This window comes from Acomys russatus, chromosome X (genome assembly GCF_903995435.1).
Source record: "Acomys russatus chromosome X, mAcoRus1.1, whole genome shotgun sequence".
NCBI classification, from domain to species: Eukaryota; Metazoa; Chordata; class Mammalia; order Rodentia; family Muridae; genus Acomys; species Acomys russatus.
The window spans coordinates 3,115,237-3,142,575 of record NC_067169.1 but is presented as its reverse complement, the minus strand read 5'-3'; the positions used below and the strand labels follow the sequence as shown (position 1 = coordinate 3,142,575).

The following is a 27,339-nucleotide window of genomic DNA, read 5'->3' as shown; positions in this document are numbered from 1 at the left end:
CTTTATTATGTTTAGGTATGTGTTTTGTATTCCTTATCTCTCTAAAACCTTTGGATTTTGTCAAATGCTTTTTTGGCATCTAAGGAGAAGATCGTGTTGTTTTTTTCTTTTAGTTTGTTTATATGGTCGATTACATTGATGGATTTCTGTATATTGAACCATCCCTGTATGCCTGTCATGAAGCCTACCTGGTCATGATGAATATCTTTGATGTGTTCTTGTATTTGGTTTGTGAGTATTTAATTGAGTATTTTTGCATCATTGTTCATAAGATAAACTAGTTTCAAATTCTTTTTCTTTGTTGGGTCATTGTGAGGTTTAGGTATCAAAGTGACTGTGGTCTCATAGAATGAGTTTGGTAATGTTACATCCATTTCTATTTTGTGGAGTAGCTTGAAGAACATCTTCTTTGAAGGTCTGGTAGAAGTCTGTGCTGAAACAAGCTGGCCCTTTTCTTTCTTTCTTTTTTTCTTTTTTTTTCTTTTTTTTTTTTTTTTTTTGTTTTTTTTTTTTTTTTTTTTTTTTTTTTTTTTTTTTTTTTTTTTTTTTTTTTTTGGGAGAATTTTAATGACTGCTTCCATTTCTGTAGGGGAAATAGAACTATTTAACTTGTTTATCTGATCTTGATTTAACTTTGGCAAGTGGATTCAATCAAGAAATTGTCCATTTCCCTTAGGTTTTCAAATTTTGTAACATATAAGCCTTTGAAGTAGGACTTAATTTCTGTATTTCTTTAGTGTCTGTGTTATATCTTCCTTTTCATTTCTGATTTTGTTGATTTGGATAGTGTCTCTCTGCCTTTTAGTTAGTTTGGCTAATGGTTTGTCTGTCTTGTAAGAACCAGCTCCTGGTTTTGTTGCTTCTTTTAATATTTCTCTTTGTTTCTAATTTATTGATTTCAGCCCTGAGTTTGATTATTTCTAGATGTCTACTCCTCTTGGGTGTTTCTGCTCCTTTTTTCCCCTAGGGCTTCCAGATGTGTTGTTAAGTTGCCTAAATAAGATGTTTCCATTTTTTTTAGTTTTCTCTCTTTTTTTAAATCGTTTTTCTTTTTTAACGTATACATTTATATTACTACACATGAAGAAAATAAATAAATAACAGCAGGAAGAACCATGAGACAATCAGGAATTATATAAATGTTACATTCATAGTGATTTGGCTATTTGTATTTGGCATACTTGAAGTAAACATCTTTCCTATCTTGTTGGCTCTAAATTTTTGAATGAAGATCAATATCTATTATATCTCATCTCTATTAACTTAAAACATTTATCTTGATCTTAAAACATCTTAACTCCAACCTACTAAGCTTAATTGAAAGGCTAAATTATCTGGTCTTCAACTCCATCAGAGATTTGAGAAGGGATAAAATTTAAATATCTGAGTGAACCAGAAGTGCAGGATAGCAGCTTCCAAAATGAAAAAATGACTGAGACAGTTTAACGCCTGAACAGTCACCCAACACTCTCTATAATGTTGGAGCATCATCTTCAGCCTTCTGGCCCAATATATCTGACAGACATATTTACGAGGCAGGAACTACTGAGGACTTGCTTACCTTGTCTTGGCAGAGTTCAGCCATCGAGACTGCCTATATCTAAACATGACTATTTTTAGGCAGAATTGTGTCTGTGTCAGAAACAAGGACATTTTGCCCGGTGGCTCATTTGCCAAATTTGAAGCCAACTCCATGAGGTTCTTTGATGCTCATCATCTTCTTTGAGGCAGGGTGAGTGTTGCCAGGAGTTAACTTGTCTTGTTGTCAAAGTATCTTTAGAATAATAAGGCACTTAGTGCTATGAATTTTCCTCTTAGCACTGTTTTCCATGTGTCCCATGAATTTGGGTATGTTGTACCTTCATTTCATTGAATTTTAGGAAGTCCTTAACTTCTTTATTTCTTCCCCAACTCAGTTGTCATTAAGTAGAGAGTTGTTCAGTATCCATGTGTGTGTATGCTTTTTATTATTTCTATTATTGTTGAAGTCCAGCTTTAGACCATGGTGATCTGATAGGATGCAAGGTATTATTATTTCAATCTTCTCATATCTGTTGAGGCTTGCTTTGTGACCTAATATATGATCAATTTGGAGAAGGTTCCATGAGGTGCTGATAAGAAGTTATAATCTTTTGTTTTGGGGTGAAAAGTTCTGTAGATATGTTAGATCCTTTTGATTCATGACATTAATTAGTGTAATCATTTCTTAGTTTAGTTTCTGTTGTAGACCTATCCGATGTTGAAAGTGGGGTGTTGAAGTCTCCCAGTCTTAATGTGTAGGGAATCAGTGTGTGGTTTAAGCTTTGTTAATATTTCATTTACAAAAGTGGGTGTCCTAGTATTGGAGGCATATGTGTTCAGAATTGTGATGTCATCTTGTTTGAATTTACTTTTGATGAGTATGAAGTATCCTTCCTCATCTATTTTGATTAATTTTGGTCGAAAGTCTATTTTATTATATATTAAAATGGTTACACCAGGTTGTTCTTGTGTTCATTTGCTTGGCATATCTTTTTCCAGCATTTTACCTTGAGGTAATAATGTCTACCATTGTGGCTGAGGTGTGTTTCTTGAATGCAGCAGAATGTTGTGTCTTGTTGATGAATCTATTCAGTGAACCTGTGTCTTTTTATTGGAAAATTGAGACCACTGATGTTGAGAGATATTAATGACCAGTGACTGTTAAGTTCCTTGATTTTGATGTTGGTTGGAGTAGAGTGTTTGTGTGGCTAGGTTTTGCAACAGTGAAGGTATCTAATTCCTGAGTTATTTTTGGTTGTTTTTTTTTTTTTTTTTTTTTTTTTTTTTGTCACTTTGCATTGGAGTTTTCCTTCTAGTAACTTCTATAGAGCCAGATTTGTGGATAGGTACTATTTGAATTTGTTTTTGTCATGGAATATATTGTTTTCTTCATCTATGGTTATTCAAAGTTTCTGGACTGGCACCTGTGGTCTTTTTGGTTTTACAGGATCTTTGCCCAGGTCCTTCTGGCTTTTATGGTCTTTGCTGAGAAGTTGGATGTAATTCTGACAGGTTTTCCATCATATGCTACTAAGCCTTCTTCCCTTGCTGCTTTTAATAGTTTTTCTTTGTTCTATACATTTTCTGTTTTAATTATTATGTGGTGGGAGGATTTTCTTTTCTGGTCTATTCTATTTTGTGTTCTCTATGCCTCTTGTAGGTTTTCATGCATCTCCTTTAAATTGGGGAAATTTTCTTCTATGATTTTTTGAAAATATTTTCTGGGCCTTGGAGCCAGGCGTCTTCTCTTTTCTCAATGCCTATTATTCTCAGGTCTCATCTTTTCATGGTGTCTTTGATTTCTTGGATGTTTGTGTCAGAAAATTTTCAGATTTAACATTTTCTTTGATGGTTGCATCAAGTTCTTCAATTGTATCATCTACTCCATCTCTTGAATTCTGTTAGAGAAGCTTACTTCTGCATTTCTTGATTTCTTTTCTAAGTTCTCTCATTCCTGGCTTTCCTCTGTCTGTGATTTTATCATTGTTTCCATTTTCATCTTCAGATCTTGAACTGTTTTATTGATTTTATTCATCTGATTGTATTTTCCTGAATTTCTTCTAGTGATTTCTTTATTTCCTCTCTATAGGCCTCTTTAATGTCCTCAATCTGTTTGGCTTCATCTTCCTGCATTTGTTTATAGATTTTATTCATTTCCTCCATCATCATCTTCATTACTAAGGATTTGAGGTCATTTTCTTGCTCTCCAGTTGTGTTTGAGTTCCCAGGGATTAATTCTTCAGGATAGCTGGGTTCTGGAGATTCCATATTGTTTTTGTTTTTGTTGTTTGTGTTTTTACGCTGGCCTTTAGTTACTTGTTGCCTCAACATTGGGAAGTAGTTTCTGGTGTACTTCACTTGTCATTGAGAGCAGTTCATTGGTGAGTATCTATAGGTCAAGAACCCTCACCTATGGGGATCAGGGAACCCTTCCCTGGATCAGGCAGGTGACTTGGTTTCAGCTCCAGGGGAGTTTGCTCCATACCCTGAGCTCCCTACTTGGTCAGCAGAGGCAGGTGCTGGTGCTCTGCAGCCCAAGGATCAGTTCAAGGTAGTGTAGGTATAACCAGTTATCCTGCCTTTGTCTGAGCTTTCACTCCTGCCAGAATGTGGGGAAGCCCCTGCTGGTTTATACAGCTACTTTCTTAGCTTATTTGGTCTCAGTTTAGAGTGGACCTATCTACTTTCTTTATATATTTTCAAAAATAGGATTTTTTTTTAGCTCTTACAATGGACGTTAAATAAGCTTAATAAACCTACTTCATGAGGCAGGGTTAATTTAATATTGTAATGTATTAGATAATATATCCTTCTCTCTCTCTCTCTCTCTCTCTCTCTCTCTCTCTCTCTCTCTCTGTCTCTGTCTCTCTGTCTCTGTCTCTGTCTCTGTCTCTCTCTCTCTCTAACTAACTAATCCTTACGTACTGACCTAATTTAAGAAAAGGCATATCTCAGAACTTTCATCAGCTAAGTTTTTCAAGGTGTTAAAGGGTGCAATGATACTTGTATTTCTTCATGGACTTCCTAAAGTATATGATCTTGACAACTTATAAGCATCTTCAACTAATTTTCTTCAGTATAAATATATACAATTTTTATACTAATATGTGTCATTTGAAATTTATTTTTATTACTTATACAATTTTTTTTGAAGAGAGGGTTTCACTTCTGGCTTGTCTGGGAACTCATTATGCAGACAAGACTAGGCATAATTTCAGATTTCTGCCTGCCTCCCAAGTGCTAGGATTAAAGATGTAAGCCACCATGTTCAACCCTAGGCAAATCTTGGTTTTAATCATATAAAAATATTTTATGAAATCGAAAAGACTATAAAATCTGAATTGCCATTCAGAGACCTATGAATTTTTCTTCCTAAAACATAATAAAAGTTTTTAAGAGTTCTATTATTTAACATTTCCTTGCATAAAGAAGCTAGGATGAAGCCAAGTGTGCTGCTGCATGCCTTTAATCTCAGCACTTGGGGAGGCAGAGGCAGGCAGATCTCTCTGATTTCTAGGCCAGCATAGTCTACAGAGTGAGATCCAGGACAGCAAAGGCTACACAGATAAACCCTGTTTCTGCGCCCCTCCCCCACCTAAAGAAGACGCTAGGATGAGAAGTAGAATGGTAACAGCATAGAATCACATTCTGAGCTGAACTGACTGACTAATGCTATTAGTGTCTCTATTATCACCAGACAGGATGTTAAACTTTCAACTAGCTAGGGTAGAGAACTTCCCTAAGTAAACATACTGTATTCACTTTGAAAATTTTAAAGTATTAATCTTGTCATTCACTTGAAATAACAAGTACCTAAGAATTTGGAATATGAAGAGAACAGAATTTACTACTAATATAAGCTCAATTTACTAATAATGTAAATTATTCATTAGAAATTTAAGAAATAGTTATTTTAAAATATAAATGACTATTATTTATTTTAGATTTAAATAAAATTACAAGTAATATTTTAGAATCAGAGAGAACTCATTATGTTAGCAAAACTAGTTAAAATTAGACTGAGGAGATATCATAGAAGAGAAATCTTGAAATATTGCTTTATCATTTAAATTTATTTCTGTTTGGGATGGTGGGGAGGTGGGAAGGATCTGGGAGGTGTTGGAGGAGTGGGAAATTGTGATAAAAATATATTGTATGGAAAAATAAAAATAAAAATAATTAACTATTGGCATCCTGTCACAGGATGCCATCTCATATTTTTCAGAAATAAAATTTCCTTTTTCATAGCAATCTATCAATTATTATCTTGTATTTAATTACTTTGCAAACATTAGAATATTGTTCAAAAATATGCATTTTCCCCTACTGGACCTATTCTTCCTTTTAATTAAATTACATAAAAAATATAAAAAAATATACCATATTTACATTAAGCAAAAAAAGAAAAAAAGAAAAAGAAAAGAGAAATGGCTATTAGTGAAAACCTAAAATGAAGTTAATATATAAAATGAGTGCAACTATTAACTTTTGATCTTATGTCTCTAGCAGCCAATACATACGGGAAATTAAATACAACTCTATTGAATCAAATAGATCATTCTTCAAAACTGCACAAGGAGAAAATTAGGACATACACTCCGACCAAGTGAAGAATCCATAGGAGTAGGTCCAAGTTTAAGTAAATTCAATAGTTCAGGAGAAACAGTCACTTCGGCAAAAAAATTAATGCCAATGAAACAGTCATTTAAAGGAAATAAGTAATGTAGGACATAAAGGGTCTGCTTATTTTTCTTAATAACTGAAACAACATACCTAACTAATTACTAGCCTTGTGTTCCATAGGAAAAAGGACAATACAATTGACAAGGCCTCAGGGAACTTGAATTGGTACTACTAGATCTAAAATGAACATGTCCATGATCTAATTTCAAACTCATTACTTAGACAGTTAATATCTGCAACCCACAGTTTTATCTACTGTAAATGTATGATTAAGTGAGATATGGGCTTGGTATGTTTTATCAAAAATGCTTTGGAGCAAAAATGCGTTTTGGATTATGGATTATTAATTGTGGAAAATATGCACATAAATGATGGAACAATTTAGGATTGTGAACCAAGTGTAGACACCAAACTCGTGTTTTACATACACCTTATATGTTATTTCATATATTTTCCTGCAAATATGTACTCTGAACTATCAGAAAATAATGCTGTCAACATTTTAGCATCTCACAAGGAAAATCACTGGTTATTTGACATCACCATCATTGGTTACTCTAAATTTATTTGATACCAAAAAGCAGCTGCTGTCCATAACTTATTCACACCTATATTAGCTGTTATCTAGTAGCAGCAATACAGACTTTTGGTGTATAAACAAAATGCCTTTGACTAAAATGTTATTGCAAAAGATGTTTTATTATTTTAGTTAAGAATAAAGATGACTTTACCTTTGATGAGTATGAAGTGTCCTTCCTCATCCCTTTTGATTAATTTTGGTTGAAAGTCTATTTTGTTCGATACTAAAATGGCTACGCCTGCTTGCTTCTTGTGACCATTTGCTTGGAATATTTTTTCCAACCTTTTACCCTGAGGTAATGCCTTTTATTATGGGTGAGATGTGTTTCTTGGATGCAGAAGAATGTTGGATCTTGTTTATGTACCCATTCAGTTAGTTAGTCGTGTTTTTTTATTGGAGAATTGAGACCATTGATGTTGAGAGATATTAATGACCAGTGACTGTTAAGAGTCTTAATTTTGATGTTGTTTCCAGTCGAGCGTTTGTGTAGTTGTGTTTTTGCCATGGGATAGTTATCTATTTCCTGGGTAGTTTTGGTTGTAGCTTGACCCTTTGGGATGGAGTTTTCCTTCTAGTACCTTCTGTAAAGCTGGATTTGTGGATAGGTACTGTTTGAATTTGTTTTTGTCATGGAATATTTTGTTTTCTCCATCAATGGTTATTGATAATTTTGCTGGGTAAAGTAGTCTGGCCTGGCATCTGTGGTGTCTTAGGGTTTGCAGGATCTCTGTCCAGGCCCTTCTGGCTTTTAGCTAGAAATAATCATAATGAGTGAGTTAACCCAGAAGCAGAAAGAATCAAATGGCATATACTCACTTATATCTGCATACTAGCCCAAGGGGCATGTCCCACGAAAGCCTTCACTTACCAGGAAACTGGGACAGAGGGGAAGGCATCCTATTGGGACTCTAAACGAGAGACGCATGGGAGAATAGCAAAATAAAAGGATACAGAGGGTCCTAGAAATCTACAAGTAGAACAATATGATAGGCAGATTTGGGCCCAGGGGTCCCGCTCAAACTAAGGCACCAGCCAAGGACAATACAGGAGGTAAACTTTAAACCCCTTCCCAGATCTAGCCAATGGTCAGAATATTCTCCACAGTTGAGTGGAGAGTGTGATATGACTTTCTCACGTACTATGGTGCCTCACATTTGACCATGTCCCCTGGAGGGGGAGACCTGGTGGCACTCAGAGGAAGGACAGCAGGTAGCCAAGAAGAGACTTGATACCCTATGAGAATATATAGGAGGAGGTAATCCCCCTCAGGAACAGTCATAGGGGAGGGGAATAATGGGAAAATGGGGGGGGGGGGAGGAATGGGAGGATACAAGGGATGGGATAAACATTGAGATGTAACAAGAATAAATTAATAAAAAAAATAATAAAAAACAAACAAACAAACAAACAAAAAGAATAAAGATGAATAATGGTTCTCTAACTTTCTTTTTTTCTTACACATTTATTTTTTATATTTTAATATATATTATTAAACTATTCATATTACATCTCAATCATTATCCCATCCCTTGTATCCTCCCATTCTTCCCTCCCTCCCATTTTCCCATTATTCCCCTCCCCTATGACTGTTCCTGAGGGAAGAGGTCCCCCTCATACACAGTTCTCTAGCTTTCTAAAGTGGTGGCTCTTTAATACAGTTTCTCATGTTGTTTGTTGTGTCTTCGTAATTTTGCCGTTATGAATCATAAAATAAATATCTATGTTTCTGATGGTCTCAGGTGATTCCTCTGAAAGGGTCATTTGACCTCAAAGTGGTCATGACCCACAAGTTGAAAACCTTTGGATTAGAAGCAGTTAAAGATAAGGAGTAGGTCTCCTAGGAAGGAGGCAGCATTGTGCTGGATACTTTTTAAAATGTTTCTTCCAGAGACACCTGCTCTATAAAAAAAGATTTTGTCTCAAAAGTCTCTCTTTCATCTTATAAACTATTATGATTTCTTGAATAAATGAACATTTCTCTATTCTTCCAATAAGCTTATTATCCATTTTCACACTGTGTCAACAATAGGCACTTTCTCTGCACTGTTAAAAATGCTACTGTCATTGTAACTATTATCATGATCACCTTGATTCAGAAGCATGTTGACTATTTTAGCATCAGCCAATGAATGAACAACTATAGTATTAATGATGATATTTTCATTTTCCCATTATCGGAAGCTTTATAACAACAAATCTTTAAAACTTTCAGGCTGAGTTTTGCCCTAAAATTCTGAAACTAGTTTATGAAACCCTTACTGTTCTCTTTAAGTTTAGATTCACTAAGGTAGATCTGCTCTTCTTTCATCATAATCAGCACATTAAATGGAATGTATTAATTACAAAGCAATGAGCCCACAACTTAAATATATAATTGAAAAATTCATTCTTAATTTATGTGGAATTTTGTTAATTCTTTCAGAATAGTTCTTCAACAATCAATTCTTTTGTTTCTTTGGGTCATGTATAGTAGTCTTCCAATACCACATTCTTCTATAAAAATTTTATACTTGTACTCCTTGTCCAATCTCTTCAATCATTTAACTTTGTATTAGAAATCAAAATATCTTTCTTTCTTTTGTCTGTGTCAAACACAGATTATCCATAGACATTTTGAGGTACTTTTAGTAATATCCTTATGCACTAGAGGGAATAAGCATAATTAATTAAAGAAATAAAATACAGTAAGTAATATGCAAAGGTCTTATTCAGAGTCTGCAGTTGGATCACGCACACACTATTTCATTATACTTTTCAGGTATTCTTGCATTAGATGCATGAAAATGATACATAAAAACTTTTGTAGATATATAAAAAAAGATATATAAAAACCTTTTCCTTTGCAATATTTGATTAGTTGTACTGTGTGCCTGAATTTTGAATGAGTCCTATCATATGAGATCAGGTATGGAATTCTTCATTGACAGTATCAGTGGCTTTACATGTGTGGTTAAATGTTTAGACATTTGCAGTGGTTCAGTGGGGAAAATGCACTTGCGGCCAAGCCTGATGTCGCAAGTTTAATCTCTGAAACCCACGTGGTAGGTGAGAGCCTACACTCACAAATTTCTTCTGAACTCCACATATGTCCTGTTACATACATGTGTGCATACGTAAATGATAAATAAAATAAATACAAAACAATTTTACATTTTGAATGAATTTCAAGATTACTACTCAATCAATAACATGCTTATACAATGTAAATTAATGCTTGGAATACATATGTATATACTTTAAATAAATATTAGTTATTTTCTATTCTTCAGAGCCTATGGATAGTTGGACCTAAAAGAGGTAGACATAGTTATTTTTTCTTCCTAGACTAAACAGGAGAAACTTACATTAATTGTTCTTTCCTGAGAGCAGCCTAAAGGCGTGACAAAGGTCATCACTGGTACACAATGAGAGGAAGAGCATTAACTCAGCATGGCTACCATTCTGAGCTCATGTTTCCCCACATACACTAAGAGGACATTTTATAAATGTCTTACTCCTAAGATACAAAATAACATTTGTTTGAAGGTTCAAATAATTAATAAATTCCAAAGTCACAGACAGAAAAAATAAAAACGGCAAGACATATGGATTCTAACTAACTAGTACCCAATAATTGCAGAAGTACCATGTTCTCTCAGTGAAGTGAAGAACATATTTGAACAGGTGAGTGTTCATTGAAAACAGATTTACAAAAAATAAAGAAACAAACTTGTACTTGTACTCCTTGTCCAATCTCTTCAATCATTTCACTTTGTATTAGAGATCAAAATATCTTTCTTTCTTTCGTCTGTGTCAACAGACACCATTTTACTGAGTATAACATAACCATACCTCACTTCTCATAATAAAATGTCAGCAAAGACAAAAAAGACTGCAATTTGTCCTCTGATCTCTACATGCATACATCACCATCAATAACAAAAACATAAAAAAAAAAGCCAAGTCATTAGCGGATTCAACAAGTAATGCCAATTGCCACTTAGAAGTCTGGTTGTTGAGTATAAAAGCAGAGCAAAAAGTCTGATTTTTTTCTTTTCTTTTCTTTTTCTTTTTTATGGTTTTTGAGATGATTTCTCTTTGTAGCCTTGGCTGTCCTGGACTCACTTTGTAGACCAGGTTGACTTCGAACTCACAGCAATCTGCCTGCCTCTGTCTCATAAGTGCTGGGATTAAAGGCACACACCACCAAGCCCAGCTGTGGAAGTCTGATTTTTTAAAAATATATTTTATTAAGATTGCATCTCAATTGTTATTCCCTCACTTATATCTTCCCATTCCCCCCCACGACTTCCTCTTCCACCCTATTCCACTCCCCTAGACCTCTGAGAGAAGGGGACCTCCTCCTCCCACCATATGACCACAGACTATCAGGTCTCATCCAGATAACCTGCATCCCCTTCCTCTGAGTGCTAACCAGGCCTCCCCACCATTGGGGACACAAGAGTTGATGTCAGAGATAGTCCCCACTCTCCACACAACTGTGGAGAATAAGCTATCCATTGGATAGATCTGAACAGGGGGTCTAGGTTTGCTGAATGCATTGTCCTTGATTGGTACAGCTGATTTTCTTAAATATTTCATCCACCTGGGTGCAGTGGTACATGCCCATGATCCCAGCACTTGGGGAGGCAGAGGCAGGCAAATCTCTGTTAGTTTGAGGCTAGCCTAGTCTACAAAGTGAGTTCAGGACAGCCAAAGCTACATAGAGAAATCCTGTATGGAAAAACAAACAAACAAACCAAAGCAAAACCAAAACCAAAACCAAAAGAAAGAAATATTTCATCCAAATGAATATAATGGTAAAATACGCCCATTGTAGAAGAAAATAATTAGTTCTGATCTTTTTTAAAATCATAAGTGCACTGAGACAAGTTCTTTCCAATGATGTTTTCAATATAATTTTTTTCATTTAAATCTTGCTTCATATTACATATTCAAATATTAGATCATAATTTTTTATTAGATAAAACAGGGTGACTACAACTAACATGTTTGGATTCTTTTATAAGGTTCCTAAAATGTATACTTGACAGTTATAGGTTAGTAGATTTTTTGAAATTATGGATTAATTTTTATAAGCCATAGTCTTTTAATTGCTACATAAAAATTGGTTACTTACCACATGAAGAATTTTATTTTCAGTTTCATATACAGTACAATCCTAAAAAATAAAACAAATATTATGTTCAAAAAATTAAGCATCCATTTTTAAACTATGTTTTTAGTAATTGTACTAAGAAAAATTCTTCATATTTCAAGTAATACTGAAATAAGAGTGGGAAAAATCTAGAATTTTTACTTTTTACCAAAGTAGTAATAATAGTATGGTTAGACAGTCAGTTATTTTTTCCTTAAGTATAGTTTCTAATTTGACAAGCTTTAAGACCATATAACAAAGGACAATACACATTAAGACTACTTTTTGAAACACTTAAAATTATTAGACATTTTTCTCTTTAAACTTTCTCTGTGATAAATGAATCTGTCAAAATATCATCAAGATTTTGAACACTGATTTATTATAGGTTAGACCATTAATAAAGCAGTAACATTTATTTCAACATTCATATCAAAATCTCATACTTTCAATATTTCTAACTACTGCAAATTACCAAATCTACTTTATATTATATATTTAAAATCAAAATATGTCTATAGTTCTTACATCGATTAAATCTCTGAAAATTTAAAAACCAACCATACTTTAGCCTACACCTGTTTGTTAATAAGCCACAATATAAAGCATGACTTCTGCTTAGAAATTTAATACCTGTTACTTTCTTCCAGAAATTTGTAAACTGGACAGAGACATGATATGTGGTAGTAGTGACCCAGTAAGTGTGATCTGAGAATTAAGCAAGGAAATGATGGACTGCTTGGCCTAGAGACTGACATATATAGGATAATAAATATGCAGTTGCAGCATATTATTCTTGTTTGGCATCACTATTTTAATTTTTAAAATCTGATCACTTTTACTTAGAAACAAAATTTCAGTGTTTTTGTCTTATTATACCAAATGGCATTGCTGGAAAATGGCTGATTCCAAATCAGATTAGAAATATATAAGATAGGACTGTACTATATATATCTTGAGTGATGACAGAACGAAAGTATCTAAGATGACTAGTATTCAGCTAGGAATCAACATGATGAGAGCCCTACTTCCTAAATAGAATAATCTGAGCACATAAGATGATAGTGCAATGTCTGGAAGTACACTAAATACTGTGGAGCACTAATTACATTTCTAAGTCTAATGCTTTAAAATGAAAATTTAAAATACTAGTAAGGATAATATGTATTTAGTAAAATAGTTTTTAGTGATACAATATATACCACACTGATTGGACCATATAAGATTTCTTTTCCTCTTGAATGAGCAAATACTAAACTATTGTGCTAGGCATATAAAAATGAGTAATCTCAATGTCTACATTGGATTGGCCTGAGGCCAAGGCCAGGGGATTGTCATAAGTTAATACAAGAATACCCAGCTCACTGTAGCTGGTGCCATTTCTTATGCAAAGGCCCTAAACGATAAAAGATGGAAATACTGAGCTGAGCACAAACAAGCAAAAAAAGATGTATGAATTCATTTTTCTGCTCTTGACTGTGAATTCGATGTGGCCAGCTGATTGAAGTTACTGCCTTCACTTCTTCACAATGATGAACGGTAGTTACAATTATGAAATGACATAAGCCCCTTTCTCCCCTGCATTGATTCATCTTATGGTATTTTATTAAAGCAACAGAAATGAAACAAAACCATATACCATTTGCACAGATTGCCAAAAACTGTATAGGAAATTTGTTTTCATGACATTTAAAGTTTAATGCCTTTAGAAGCATAAATGCCACAAAATTATACGGAAGAAAATTATTTAATTTTAAAAAGTAATACTTTCCTTATGAAATCCGAAACAACTATATTATAGCATTCCTTGTTTCAGTCAAATTACCGACTTCAAAGAATCTACACCAGCTGTTCCTGAATTATTACATTTATAGTTGTAGATTTAAGTGTATTTGAAAAATGAACTAATGATACATGCTTAACTATTCTGATGCAATTTTATAAGAAACAGTGTAAAGAAATAAATAATAAAGTGACCAAGGTAGTTAAGATTTTCAACCAGAATAAAAATATATACAAATGTATATATTTACCATTTAAAATACCATTTAGACATAGCTAAATGACTACAAGTAAAACTTTAAAAAATGAATTTTCAATTGATATTTTGTAAGTTTTATGGTGCTCAGATGAAAAGGTATTAAACCTTAAGTATATACTAAAACATTTGGAAATTCATTTGATTAGTTTAACCAACACAATTATAAGACTTGAAGAGTAAAGGAGAAACCAGACAACTTGTACATCAATGGAACTACTAATGGTAGCTTTAAACAGGCAGCACATGTAAAGGCACTGGTGCAAGAGCAATGTATCTGCAGTCAAACACATTCCAGGTAATGCACTTATTTTCAACTTTCAGCTTTCCATTCAAGAAGTACTCAGAGACCAAGTTAGTGTGCAGTCACAGGTTTCATACCCAGTAGTATAGATTCAGTAGGCTCGCAAATGAAGAGTGCCAAGATGATTTTGATGAACATGGTATTTTTAGAAAATGTTCATTTTTCAAGATTACTAAATGATAGAGGAACAACTAACCAAACTAAAAAATTATTAAATGTACAGAATTCAGATTGCTAAAGTGGTTTAAAAACATTGCTGCTGGCTTGCTCTAAACAGTCCTCTATTACTTTGAAAAATGTGATATAGTTACATATCATAAAATTTATCATTTTTTTCATCTACTAAACTTATTTACTAGCTCACTATATTGAATAGTTGCTTATACTTTTTTGTATTTCTACCTTCATTGGCCAAGATTGCCCTGTTTCTTACTGAAAACCAGAGGCTTTTTATCAAGGATGAAGCCACAGCATATTAAGTACCAAATAACAAAACCAAGGAACAGAGTCAGTGAATATTAACCTATCAGAGAAAATAATAAAAACAAAATGACCACATGATATTTTGTTAAGCACTAATTTTATTTAATTTGTTTTATTATAGTAAATAAAAAGTCACAGGTACTTTGGAGGGTTAATTTTATTAGTAAGTTATCTTACTTCCATTAAAATAGGATGTTAAATATTTGCTTCTCAGTGTGGGTTTTAGTAGCACTTGGGGCAAAATCTATTCGTAAAAAACTTATCTCAAGTTTTAAAAAGAAAATAATATTACATATAGAAAAATATACATTATAAACATATCAATGCTATGTAAAGATATATCTCTTATGTTCTAGTTATTTTCATGCCTGAATTAAATTTAAAAAAATTTTGGTTTTTCAAGACAGGATCTTTCTGTGTTAGCCTTGGCTGTCCTGGACTTGCTTTGTAGACCAGGCTGGCCTCGAACTCACAGCCATCTACCTCCCTCTGCCTCCTGAGTGCTGGGATTAAAGGTGTGTGCCACCATGCCTGGCTTATAATTTTCAACAATTAGATTTAGAACAATATACAGTCCCAAGAGATCTTTCAATACCCACATCTCTTATACTGTACAGGTAAAAGGTAATTTGCAATTCTTCTTCATCCTTACCCATATAACAATTCTGTAAACCATGTGATTCAAATTTTATGCACTTAATTCCTAATGAGAAGATATTCATAAAAATGAGGACTGCTCTTCAATTTTGATCAATTATTTAAAAAATCATGTATATAGAAACACCATCTTATAGATGAACTGGATCATAGATTATAATAAATTACCCATTTATTTAAAAAATTATCTTTGCTATATGGATCACAGAACATACAAAATGATTTCTATTCCTGACACTACTAATGGTATACTATATAACTGATCAACAAGTTTTAAGCACCAAGGGGCACTTCTCATTAACACATATGTATACTATACTCATAAAAAACATTAACTAGATTACTAAATACATAAAAAGAAATATTATAGGTCTCTAGTGCTATACATTACTGTACTTCACAGAATTGCATTTTTATAACCAAAGGTTTCCATCAGTTCAATTTTAGTGTTGATACAATACTTTTATAAGCAATAATAATAAACATTAAAAGTAAGATTTTTAAATGTTCCACCAACACAAGCCTTTGCACATAGGATATTCATATAAACACATTTATATAATTCTGTCATTAAGCTATTGAAATGTTTTATATGCCTGAGTAATTCAAGGATATCTCTTTCCTCTGTTGACAACTCCATCCCTCCACTCAAGTCACAGTTTGCCAAAATGCCTTTTGGTATTTTTAAAATGTGATGGCAGATATCTTTGAGTGATGAAAGATACATTAAACTTTATCCTTGGTTTCCTTATTTATTGGGAGAGAAACAATAATAAGTAAGATAATGTTAATACAAAGGTCCATCAAAAGGAAATAAATTGCCGGGCATTGTAGTGCACTGATGTAATCCCAGCTCTCAGGGAGGCAGGGGCAGCCTGTGAACTCTGTGAGTTCAAGGCCAGCCTGATCTACAAAGTGAGTCCAGGACAGTCAAGGCTACACAGAGAAACCCTGCCTCGAAAAACAAACACAAAATAAAAATAAAAAAGAAAGAAAATAAATTATGATTGATAATTCTGATTTATCTCTCTGGGAGAATAGACGGTATTTTAGTTGGCCTAAATGGCATTTGAATAAAAAAGCTGGGAATTCAGGACAAAATAAAACTTCAGGCTATATAAAAGACAACTGGGCACCCAAGCTTGCCAATCTTTAGGCAGAATTCTGTTTGTGGCAGAAATGAGGACACTTTGCCCAGTTGCTGGTTTGCCACACTTGAAGCCATCTCCATAAGGAGGTTCTTTGATACTCATCATCCTCTTCTAGGTAGGCTGGATGTTGTCAGGAGTTAACCTGTCTCATTGTAAATTTATCTTTAAAATAATAAAAACATTTTTAAATGCCATAGTCTTTATGTTTCTGAGGATTTGAAGACCTCATCCAACTATTTTACCTTATTTTTCTATAGAATCGTATCTGTTACACCTAAGATGTATATTCTTGTGATAAAAATAGATTAGTAATTGACATGAAAATGACTTGCTCAACTAACAATTAGTTTGTATTACTTAATTATCTTAAATAGCCTGCAGTACCACTTTCAAGATATTGGAAGTAAACCTTGTATTATAATTGAGTTGGATGGGTACAATACCTCCTTCCTTCTCAAGTCTCTGATGTGGCTTATGACCAGATAGTTCAGTCTTACAACTAAGCTTAGTTGGCTAGGGGTTAAGATGTTTTTAGATTTAGATAGATGTTTTAAGTTAATAGAGATAAGATATGATAGATATTGATTTTCATTCAGAATTTTGAATTCAACAAGATAGGAAAGATGTTTACTTCAAGTTTTCCAAATATAAATGGCCAAATCACTATGAGTGTGACATTTATATAATTTCTGATTGTTTAATGGATTTTCCTGCTGTATGTAGCTTATTTCATTTATGTGTAATAATATAAATGTATATGTTAAAAAGAAATATAATAATAATAAAAACAAAAAATTTAAATTAAAAAGTGAAAAAACACTGGCCAATGACAAAATTAGTAAGGAACATTGAGACTTATTTGGCTATCATATAAAGTATGTTCAAGGAATGCAGTAGGAAAGAAAGCAAAGGCAGTATTATGGAATTATTTTATGAAAATATAAAAAGGCTTAGGCTGTCAGAAAATTAAGTGTTTAAAGGGGAACAGAGATTTTACTCATTTCAAAGCTCCTTCCCACCAGAGTGGTAGAATTTTAACAAGTAACTGATAAATTTACCAAAATACTATAGCTTATTTCATTGGGATTTCATCCTACATGACTTTCAGAAATATGACAGATAGGGGGAGTCTCTTCCTTAATAATGTACCCACCATTTCAAAATTAATTCTTTGAGAATTTCAATGTACTTTGAATATATTCATCCCCTCACTCCTTTCCTTACCATCCTCTCAATCCTTCTATCCCTTCCTATACAATTTTGAAATTACTTTTTTTTTTTTTTTTTTTGCTTTCTTATTTTGACATAAAGTCTAGTTTGTTGCACAACTTGACTTCGTATTGTGACTTGCTTCGTTGTGTGGTCATCCTACCAGAAATCACATCATTAAAGAATCCCTAGCATTCCTTGATAGAATTTTTGGGATTACTTATGTATACTATCATATCACCTGTGAATAGTGATATTCTGACTCCCTCCCCCCAAATTTATATCCCTTTGATCTCCTTTAGTTGTCTTATTGCTTTGGATAGGATTTCAAGTACTATATTGAAGAGATATGGAGAGAGTTGACAGCCTTGTCTTGTCTCTGATTTCAGTCTTTCTCCATTTAGTTTGATGTTGGCTTGTTGTATATTGCTTTTATTATGTTTAGGTATATGCCTTGTATCTCTGCTCTGTCCAGGACTTTTAATATAATGGGTGTTGGATTTTATAAAAGGCTTTCATGGCATCTAAGGAGATGATCATGTGTTTTTTTTTCTTTCAGTTTGCTTATATGATGAATTACATTGATGGATTTCTCTATAGTAAACCATCCTTACATGCCTGTGATGAATACTACTTGGTCATGGTGAATGATATTTTTGATGTGCTCTTGAATTGGTTTGTGAGAATTCTATTGAGTATTTTTGCATCAATGTTCGTAAGAGGAATTGGTCTGAAATTCTCTTTCTTTGTTGTGCCTGTGGTTTAGGTATCAAGGTGAATGTGGCCTCAGAATGAGTTTGGTAATGTTCCTTTTGATTCTGTTTTGTGGAATAGTGTGAAGAGAATTGGTATTAGCTCTTCTCTTAAGGTCTGGTAGAATTCTGTGATGAATCCATCTGGTCCTGGCCTTTTGAGGGGGGGCAGGTTGGGAGAATTAGATGACTTCCTTTATTTCCTTAGGTGTTATAGGACCATTTAATTTGTTTACCCGATCTTGGTTCAATTTTGGTAGTGGGTAGCTATCAAGAAAATTGTCCATTTCATTTAGGTTTTCAAATTTTGTCGCATATAGGCTTTTGAAGTAAGATCTGATGATGATTCTTTGAATTTCCTCAGTGCCTGTTTTATGTCTCCCTTTTCATTTCTGATTTTGTTGATTTGATTACTCTCCCTTTGCCTTTTAGTTAGTTTGGCTAAGGGTTTGTCTATCTTGTTGATTTCTCAAAGAACCACCTCTTATACACATTGATTCTTTGAATTTGTTCTCTGTTTCCAATTTCTTGATTTCAGTACTGAGTTTGATGATTTCCAACCATCTACTCCTCTTGGGTGTGTGTTTCTTTTTGTTCAAGAGCTTTTAGGTATGCTGTTAAGTTGCTGGTCTGGGATCTCTCCAGTTTCTTTATAAAGGCACTTAGTACTATGAATTTCTTCTAAGCCCTGTTTTCATTGTTTTTCCATATGTTTGGGTATGTTGTGCCTTCAGTTTCATTAAATTCTAGTAAGTTTTTAATTTCTCTTTTTATTTTGTTCCTTAACCAGAGGTCACTGAGTAGGGAGTTGTTCAGTTTTCATGAGTTTTTAGGCTTTCTGTTTTTTTCTTTTGTTGTTAAGTTCCATCTTTAATCCATGGTGGTCTGATAAGATGCAAGGGATTATTTAAAATTTCCTGTATCTGTTGAGGTCTGCTTTATGACCAAGTATATGGTCAATTTTGGAGAAGGTTCCATGAGTGCTGAAAAGAAGGTGTATTCTTTTGAGGCTGTATACAAAATCAGTTTACAAAAATAACAGGCTGGGAAAGAAGTTAAGGAAACTACATCCTTCACAATAGCCACAAATAATATAAAGTATATTGGTATAACTCTAACCAAGAAAGTGTAAGACTTGTATAAAAATCCCTTCAACTTCCTCTTGGTGGGGAGGCCTGTTGGCACTCAGAGGAAGGGTAAGCAGGCTACAAGGACAAGAGCTGATAGACTGTGGTCATATGGTGGGGGAGAAGGTCTCCTTCTGTCACAGACCTAGGAGAGGGGAATAGGGTGAAAGAGGCAGAGAGGCGGGAACAGGTAGATACAAGTGAGGGCATAACAATTTAGATATAATGTGAATAAATTACTTAAATAAAAATTAATAATAAAAAAGTAAAAGAAAAAACTTCAAATCTCTGAAGAAAATATTTGAAGATTTCAGAAGATAGAAAGATCTCCCATGCTTGTGGATCAGGAGATTTAACAGTAAAAATGGTCATCTTACCAAGAGCAATTCCCATCAAAATACCTACACAATTCTTTACCGACCTTGAAAGATCAATTCTCAACTTCATATAGAAAAAAAAAAACAACAAACAAAAAACAAGAATAGCTAAAACAATCCTGAACAATAAAAGATCCTATGGAAGAATCCCCATCCCTGATCTCAAGCTGTACTATAGAGCAATAGTAATAAAAACAGCATGGTACTGGCATAGAAATAGGCTGGTTGATCAGTGGAATCAAATAGAAGACCCAGAAATAAACCCACACACCTATGGACACTTGATTTTTTACAAAGAAGCCAAATCCAAACAATGGAAGAAAGATAGCATCTTCAACAAATGGTGCTGGTCTAACTAGATGGTTACATGTAGAAAAATGAAAATAGATCCATATCTAGCACTCTGCGCAAAACTGAAGTCCAAATGGATTAAAGACCTCAACATAAAACCAGACATACTGAATCTGTTAGAAGAGGAAGTGGGGAAGGGCCTTGAAATCATTGGCACAGGAGACAACTTCCTGAACAGAACAAGTTCTAAGATCAACAATTAATAAATGGGACCTGATGAAACTGAAAATCTTCTGTAAGGTAAAGGACACTATCAATAGAACAAATGACAATCTACAAACTGGGAAAAGATCTCGATCACCCCTACATCTGACAAAGGGCTAATATCCAAAATATATAAAGCACTCAAGAAATTAAAATACCATCAAATCAAATAAGCCAATTAAAAATAGGTTACAGAGCTAAACAGAGAACTCTAAACGGAAGAATACTGAATGGCCGAGAAACACTTAAAGAAATGCTCAACATCTCTAGTTATAAGGAAAATGCAAAAATGCAAAAATGCACCTCTCAGAATGGCTAAGAACAAACACTCAAGTGACAGCACATGCTGGCAAGGATGTGGAGAAAGAGGAACACTCTTTCATTGCTGGTAGAAGTGTAACCTTTTACAACCCCTTTGGAAATCAATCTGGCACATTCTCAGGAATTTGGGAATAATTCTACCTTGAGATCCAGCCATACCACTCCTGGGCATATACCTGAAAATGGCTCCAACATACAACAAGAACATTTGCTCAAGCAGCTATATTTGGTTTTTTTTTTTTTTTCATTTTTTTCTCTTTTTCTTTCAGCAGCTATATTTGTAATAGCTAGAATATGGAAACAACCTAGATGTCCCTCAACTGAAGAATAGATAAAGAGGCTGTGGTACACTATGGAATACAACTCAGCTATTAAAAAGAAGGAAATCTTGAAATTTGCAGGCAGATGGATGGAACTAGAAAAGATCATGCTGAGTGAGGTAACCCAGACCTAGAAATGCACAAATGGTATATACTCACTCATAAGTAGATATTAGCCACATAATATAGGATAACCACACTACAATACAGAGACTGATGCACTAATTCAGGATCATGTATGATTAGACACTCCGCTCGGATGTAATAGCACAGTCTCCTTGTGTGTTCCACCAATGGGGAGTGAGAATACTTCTTACATGGACTCTGCCCCCCCCAACTTTGATCACTTCCCCCTGGCAGGATGGCCTTCCCAGTCTACAGAAGAAGAGGTCACAGGTCATACAGACGACACTTGATAGGCTGACATCAGATGTTAGGGGAGGAGGGCTCCTCTTTCAGAGGACTAGGGAAGGAAGGGAGAAGGAATGAGGGAGGGAGGAGTGATCTGGAGGGAAAGAGGGAGGGAGATACAATTGGGATATGAAGAATTCAAGAATTCAAGGATATGCAGAATAATCAGGTAAGTTATATGGCTATTCCTATTACATGGGAATAGCTCTGAGACTGGCTGAGACATGAATGTCTAGGCATAGACAATGTTTCTTGTTGGCTACAGAATCCCTGTGAATTATTATTATATGTCATTCTTCTTATGGCATGAAGATGTACAGATGTCTTTTTTCCTGCTCATACAAAGAGCAGTAAACCAGCCTTAACTGTTCTGTACATCATGCACACTTTATACATTTATAATTTTATGACTATATAATGGTTGTGAGAAATTATATATCTCCAGAACAAAATAACCAGACACTGACAATGGATCAGACCTGACAGGATTCATTCCTCTCAGCATGCTGGATGCTGACATCATGCATCCTTCATGTTCCAGCACCAAGTGCTTCTGTTGCTGTTCTTCATCAGAACAGGAAAGCTTCAAAGAAAGTTTCCAATCCCAATTAGTCCAGCATTTCAGACTGTCCTACACAGGACTCTAATTAAGCCTGGAAAACTTCAACATTTAGACACTGCACCATTTTCCCCAATTTTATTTGGGCCCCTACAAAGGTATTATTTGACCAAATCAGCTGGAAGAAACTTTAAGAGTATGATGCCCCATTTCCCTTAAGGGGGGTTGAGTAGGTTTTTGGTTGCTTTCTTGGGTGATAGATGTTTATTTTCATTGGGAGTTGGTTATAAGTTATTATTTGTCTTATTTAGAGTGGAAAAAATGTTGGACTTAGGGGTGTCTCTCTTTTCCTTTATCTTTCATTCTTAGGTTTGGAGATAAAGGTTGAAAAGAAAGAAGGGAGGATATAGAAATATATAGGTATGATAGGACAAAAAGTAGATTAGTGAATCTACTCCTAAACTTAATTCCTTAGTTGTTACTCACAAGGTTATTTTTAATTCACTGGTATATAATTCTGTATATAGATGTTATATAAGTTTAATTTTAGATACATTGATATAAAACTCAAATTTAGTATTATTCTTCACATTTATTATTTATATTTCTACTCTAATATGTGGTATTATACCCATACAACTTAATTAGAATACAAGGATTACTTTTAATACCTTGACAGTGCTATTACAGGCTGTTTAGGATAAGTAAGTTATACAAATTAATCGTTAGTTGATCAAATCATGGTCATGTCAATTACTAGTCTATTTATATCACAAAAATATATGTCCTAGGTATAACAGATAATCAACAAAACCAAGAGCTGGTTTGGTTCTTTGAGAAAATCAACAAGATAGATGAAACATTAGCCAAACTAACTGAATTGCAAAGAGACACTATCCACATCAGCAAAGTCAGAAATGAAAAGGGAGATGTAACAACAGACACTGAAGAAATCCAAAGAGTCATTAGGTTTTGCTTCAAATGCCTATATGCCACAAAATTTGAAAAGCTAAAGGAACTGAACCATTTTCTTGATAGATTCCACTTGCTAATGTCAAATCAAGATGAGGTAAACAAATTAAATAGTCCATAAAGAGCAGCCATAAAAAATCTCCCAAACAACATCAAAAACAAAAAAACCGAGGTCCAGATGATTTTAGCACAGAATTCTACCAGACCTTCAAAGAAGAGCTAATACTGATACTCTTCAAATTACTCCACAAAATAGAAATGGAAGGAACATTACCACACTCATTCTAGGAGGTCACAGTAACCTTGATACCTAAACTTCACAAAGACCCAACAAAGAAAGAGAACTTCAGAAGAATTTCTCTTATGAACATTGACAGAAAAATATCCAATAAAGTACTCGCAAACTAAATCCAAGAACACATCAAAGATATCATCCACCATGACTAAGTAGGCTTCATTCCAGGCATGCAGGGATGGTTCAATATATGGAAATCCATCAATGCAATCCACCATATAAAGAAACTGAAAGGAAAAAAACATGATCATCTCCTTAGATGTCATAAAATTTTTTTTTTACAAAATCCAATGCTCATTCATGTTTAAAGTCTTGGAGAGATCAGAGATACAAGGCACATATCTAAACATAATAAAGGCTATATACAGCAAGGCAATAGCCAAAATCAAATTAAATGGTGAGATACTCAAGGAAATTCCACTAAAATCAGGGAATTGACAGGACTACCCACTTTCTCTATATCTCTCCAATATAGTACTTGAAGTTCTAGCTATAGCAATAAGACATAAAACGGAGATCAAGGGGATCCACACCGGAATGGAGGAAGTCATATTATCATTATTCACAGATGATATGATAGTGTACATAAGTGACCCCCAAAATTCCACAAAAGAACTTCTTTAGTAAAGTGGCTGGATACAAAATCAACTATATAAAGTCAGTAGTCCCCCTGTATACAAATGACAAATGGGCTGAGAAAGAAATTAAGGAAACTACACCCTTCTCAATACCCACAAATAATATAAAGTATCATGGTGTAACTAACTAAGAAAGTGAAAGACTTATGCAAAAAAAAAATCAAATCTCTGAAGAAAGAATTTGAAGATTTTAGAAGATGGAAAGATCCCCCATGCTCCTGGATTGGGAGAATCAACATAGTAAAAGTGGCCATCTTACTAAAAGCAATTTACAGATTCAAAAATTCAAGTGACACCACATGCTGGCAAGGACATGGAGAAAGGGGAACACTCCTTCATTGAGGGTGGGAATGCAAACTTGTACAACCACTTTGGAAATCAATCTGATGCTTTCTCAGAACATCTAAAATAATGCTACCTCAAGACCCAGCTATACCACTGCTGGGCATATACCCAAATGATGCTCTATAATACAAAAAATATATTTACTCAACTATGTTCATAGCAGCCTTATTCATAATTGCCACAATCTGGAAAAAACCTAGAGACCTCAACTGAAGAGTGGATAAAGAAACTATGGTTCATTTACACAATAGAATACTACTCAGTTATTAAAAATAAGGATATCTTGAAATTTTCAGGCAAATAGATGGAACTAGAAATGATCATCCTGAGTGAGGTAACTCAGACCCAAAAAGACATGCATGGTATATATTCATTTATAAGTGAATAGTAGCCCAATATAGATGTACTCTGAGAGTTTCAACTCAGTGGGGGATTCGAAGAGATGCTGGGGCCCACTGCTGGACTGCACATGAGAGTGGTATGGAAAACTGGAAAGAAGGAAAGATCCAGAGGGCTTAAGAACCCCATAAGGAGACTATCAAGGATGGCAGATCTGGACCCAGGGGGGCCTCCACAAATGATTGCACCAAGGGCAAGGCATGCTGTAAACCTAAATCCCCTGTTCAGATCTAGCCAATGGATAGCTCATTCTCCATAGCTGTGGGGAGAGCAGAGAGAGATTCTTACATGAATGCTGGTGCCCCCAATTTGATTATTTCCCCTTGGTGAGGAGGCCTGGCAGGCAAACAGAGGAAGGGGAAGTAGGCTATCTGGGTAAGATCTGATAGGCTGTGATCATATGGTGAGGGAGGAGGTCCCCTTCTGTCAGAGTTCTATGGGAGGAGAATAGGGCAAAAGAGGGAGGGAGGGTGGGGACGGGAAGATACAAGTGAGGGGATAACAATCGGTATGCAATCTGAATCAATTATAATAAAAATGATAAAAACATGAAAATGGTAGTAAAATTAAGTATACATTTTAGAGATTCTCAATCTTATGAAGGATCTGAAAGACTTATGAGAAAGAAAAGGCAAACTTAATTGCTATATTTTTTTTTCTCCAAGAGTTTCTCTGTGTATTCCTGGAATTCACTCAAGTAGACCAGATTGAATTTGAACTCAGAGTTTACCTGACTCTACCTTCACAGTGCTGGGATTAAAGGTGTACCTCACCACTTTTTCCTGTTTCAAAATAACAAAGCTGCTGATTTATCAGTCAGATAGAAAATATTTTCTAATTATAGTATTACTTCACCTTGGTCAGTATTAATACACTAAAGTTAGGAAATTTCAATATGAGAAACAACTATATTCTCCTACATCCATTATTATTAATAGGCCCATATATTTTGAAATAAAAGGCCACTTAACAGTGAGGCTGTCTGATAATATTCCATTTATTTTTCTGTTAAATAAAATTGACAAGCAGAATTGTTATGTTTACAAGTAATACTTGCACAGCTAGGAATGCTCATAAGCATGGACTAGAAGATGTATGCTAATGCTCACGTGTGTCTTTGAGGAAGAGCTCTAAGCATAAGGGAGAACTTTATAAGGATTTTTCTGAAATAAGACAAAATTTCAAGGTGTCAATGTGAAGTTCTCGACCTGTGTGCCTTCTAGTTTTATTATTCTCCATTTCTTTCTGCCATTTAATGTTTCCAAACGTTGTAAAACAAAATGGGTAGACATGTTGAGTCAATTCTAAATCATTCCTATTAAACTATCAATATTTTAAAAACGAAACCTTATAGACAACTGCCTTGTCACTTTTTAATTTCTCCAGGTGCCGCATATATTCTATGAAGTTAATTCATAAATATTTTATTACACTGATTCTTAATGTTCACTTTCTATAATAAATGTTTTACAGAGATATAATAATGTAACTTTGAAACCATCACTTGAAAACAAAATATGTACTCGCCAAATTCTTAGTACATTTAGTTTTTTCACACTTCTATTTTGTACAAAAAAGATTGAGTTTCACAGCTTTAAAAACATTCTGAACATGAGTCTGATTTTAAACCTTAATGTGCATGATTTCAGCAGATATTTATAGCAAAAATAATAATCTTTCTCTCCATGAAGTTTTATATTACATAAAAGATATCAAGAAGTTTGTATTCATACAACGGAGGTAACATTTTTTGTAATGTAAAGTTTTCTAGCTTCCAGATGTTCATTACTTATTATAAAGATAATCTAACACAGCCTAAGAAAAAGAAAAGCTATGGGATAGCAGTGAAAGAAATTTCTCTTGTGACAATTATAGTAGTTCAAGCAAATATAAACACCATATGCTTTCACAAATAAAAATATAGATGAAATATTAATTCTTCAAGATTTCTTACTTGGTTTGAAAAAAACTGATACTGCATGTATTCAAACAAACTCCTACTATAAGCATTAAAATTTCATTGACCCATGTATCTTTTATCTTTTTAAATTGTATTTTCCTGGACAAAGTAAAATCATTTATTTTCAGAAAGTGCATTAATTTAAAAGTACTATTTTCTCAGGAACTTGATTAATATTCTAGATTGATGACAATGAAAACAGAATACTTAAGTCATAATAAATCTAAACAACAGCAGAAGCTCAAATTATAAGTTTAATTTGGCATGCCTTCTAAGGAAAGATTCTACACACCAGATGCCCATTTAAGGTTTCTTAATACCAGCAATGAATGATCATGAGGTAGAATGTAGTTCTTAAGCAAAATTCAATAATCCATTTATTTACTCTCAATAGGTCACACTTAAAATTTTCTTAATATGCACTATCTTCTTAAAAGGAGAATTAAATGTTGTAGAATTACTGATTTTGGTAATGCACACATATTATGTTGTGGCAAGTAAACTGAGTTGATGTATCATGTCTTATTTCCATGTAAAAGCTCGAT

General features: G+C 34.0%; 1 protein-coding gene across 5 annotated transcripts in view; it reads right to left on the bottom strand.

Moving 5' to 3' along the window:
* Cnksr2 (connector enhancer of kinase suppressor of Ras 2) overlaps positions 1–27,339 on the bottom strand; it is a 255,259-nt gene that overhangs the window by 152,154 nt on the left and 75,766 nt on the right. For all 5 annotated transcript variants that reach the window (XM_051142006.1, XM_051142007.1, XM_051142008.1 and 2 more), the window contains exon 5: positions 11,904–11,945. In XM_051142006.1, the coding sequence (XP_050997963.1) occupies positions 11,904–11,945 (42 nt within the window). The remainder of the gene's footprint in view (positions 1–11,903; positions 11,946–27,339) is intronic.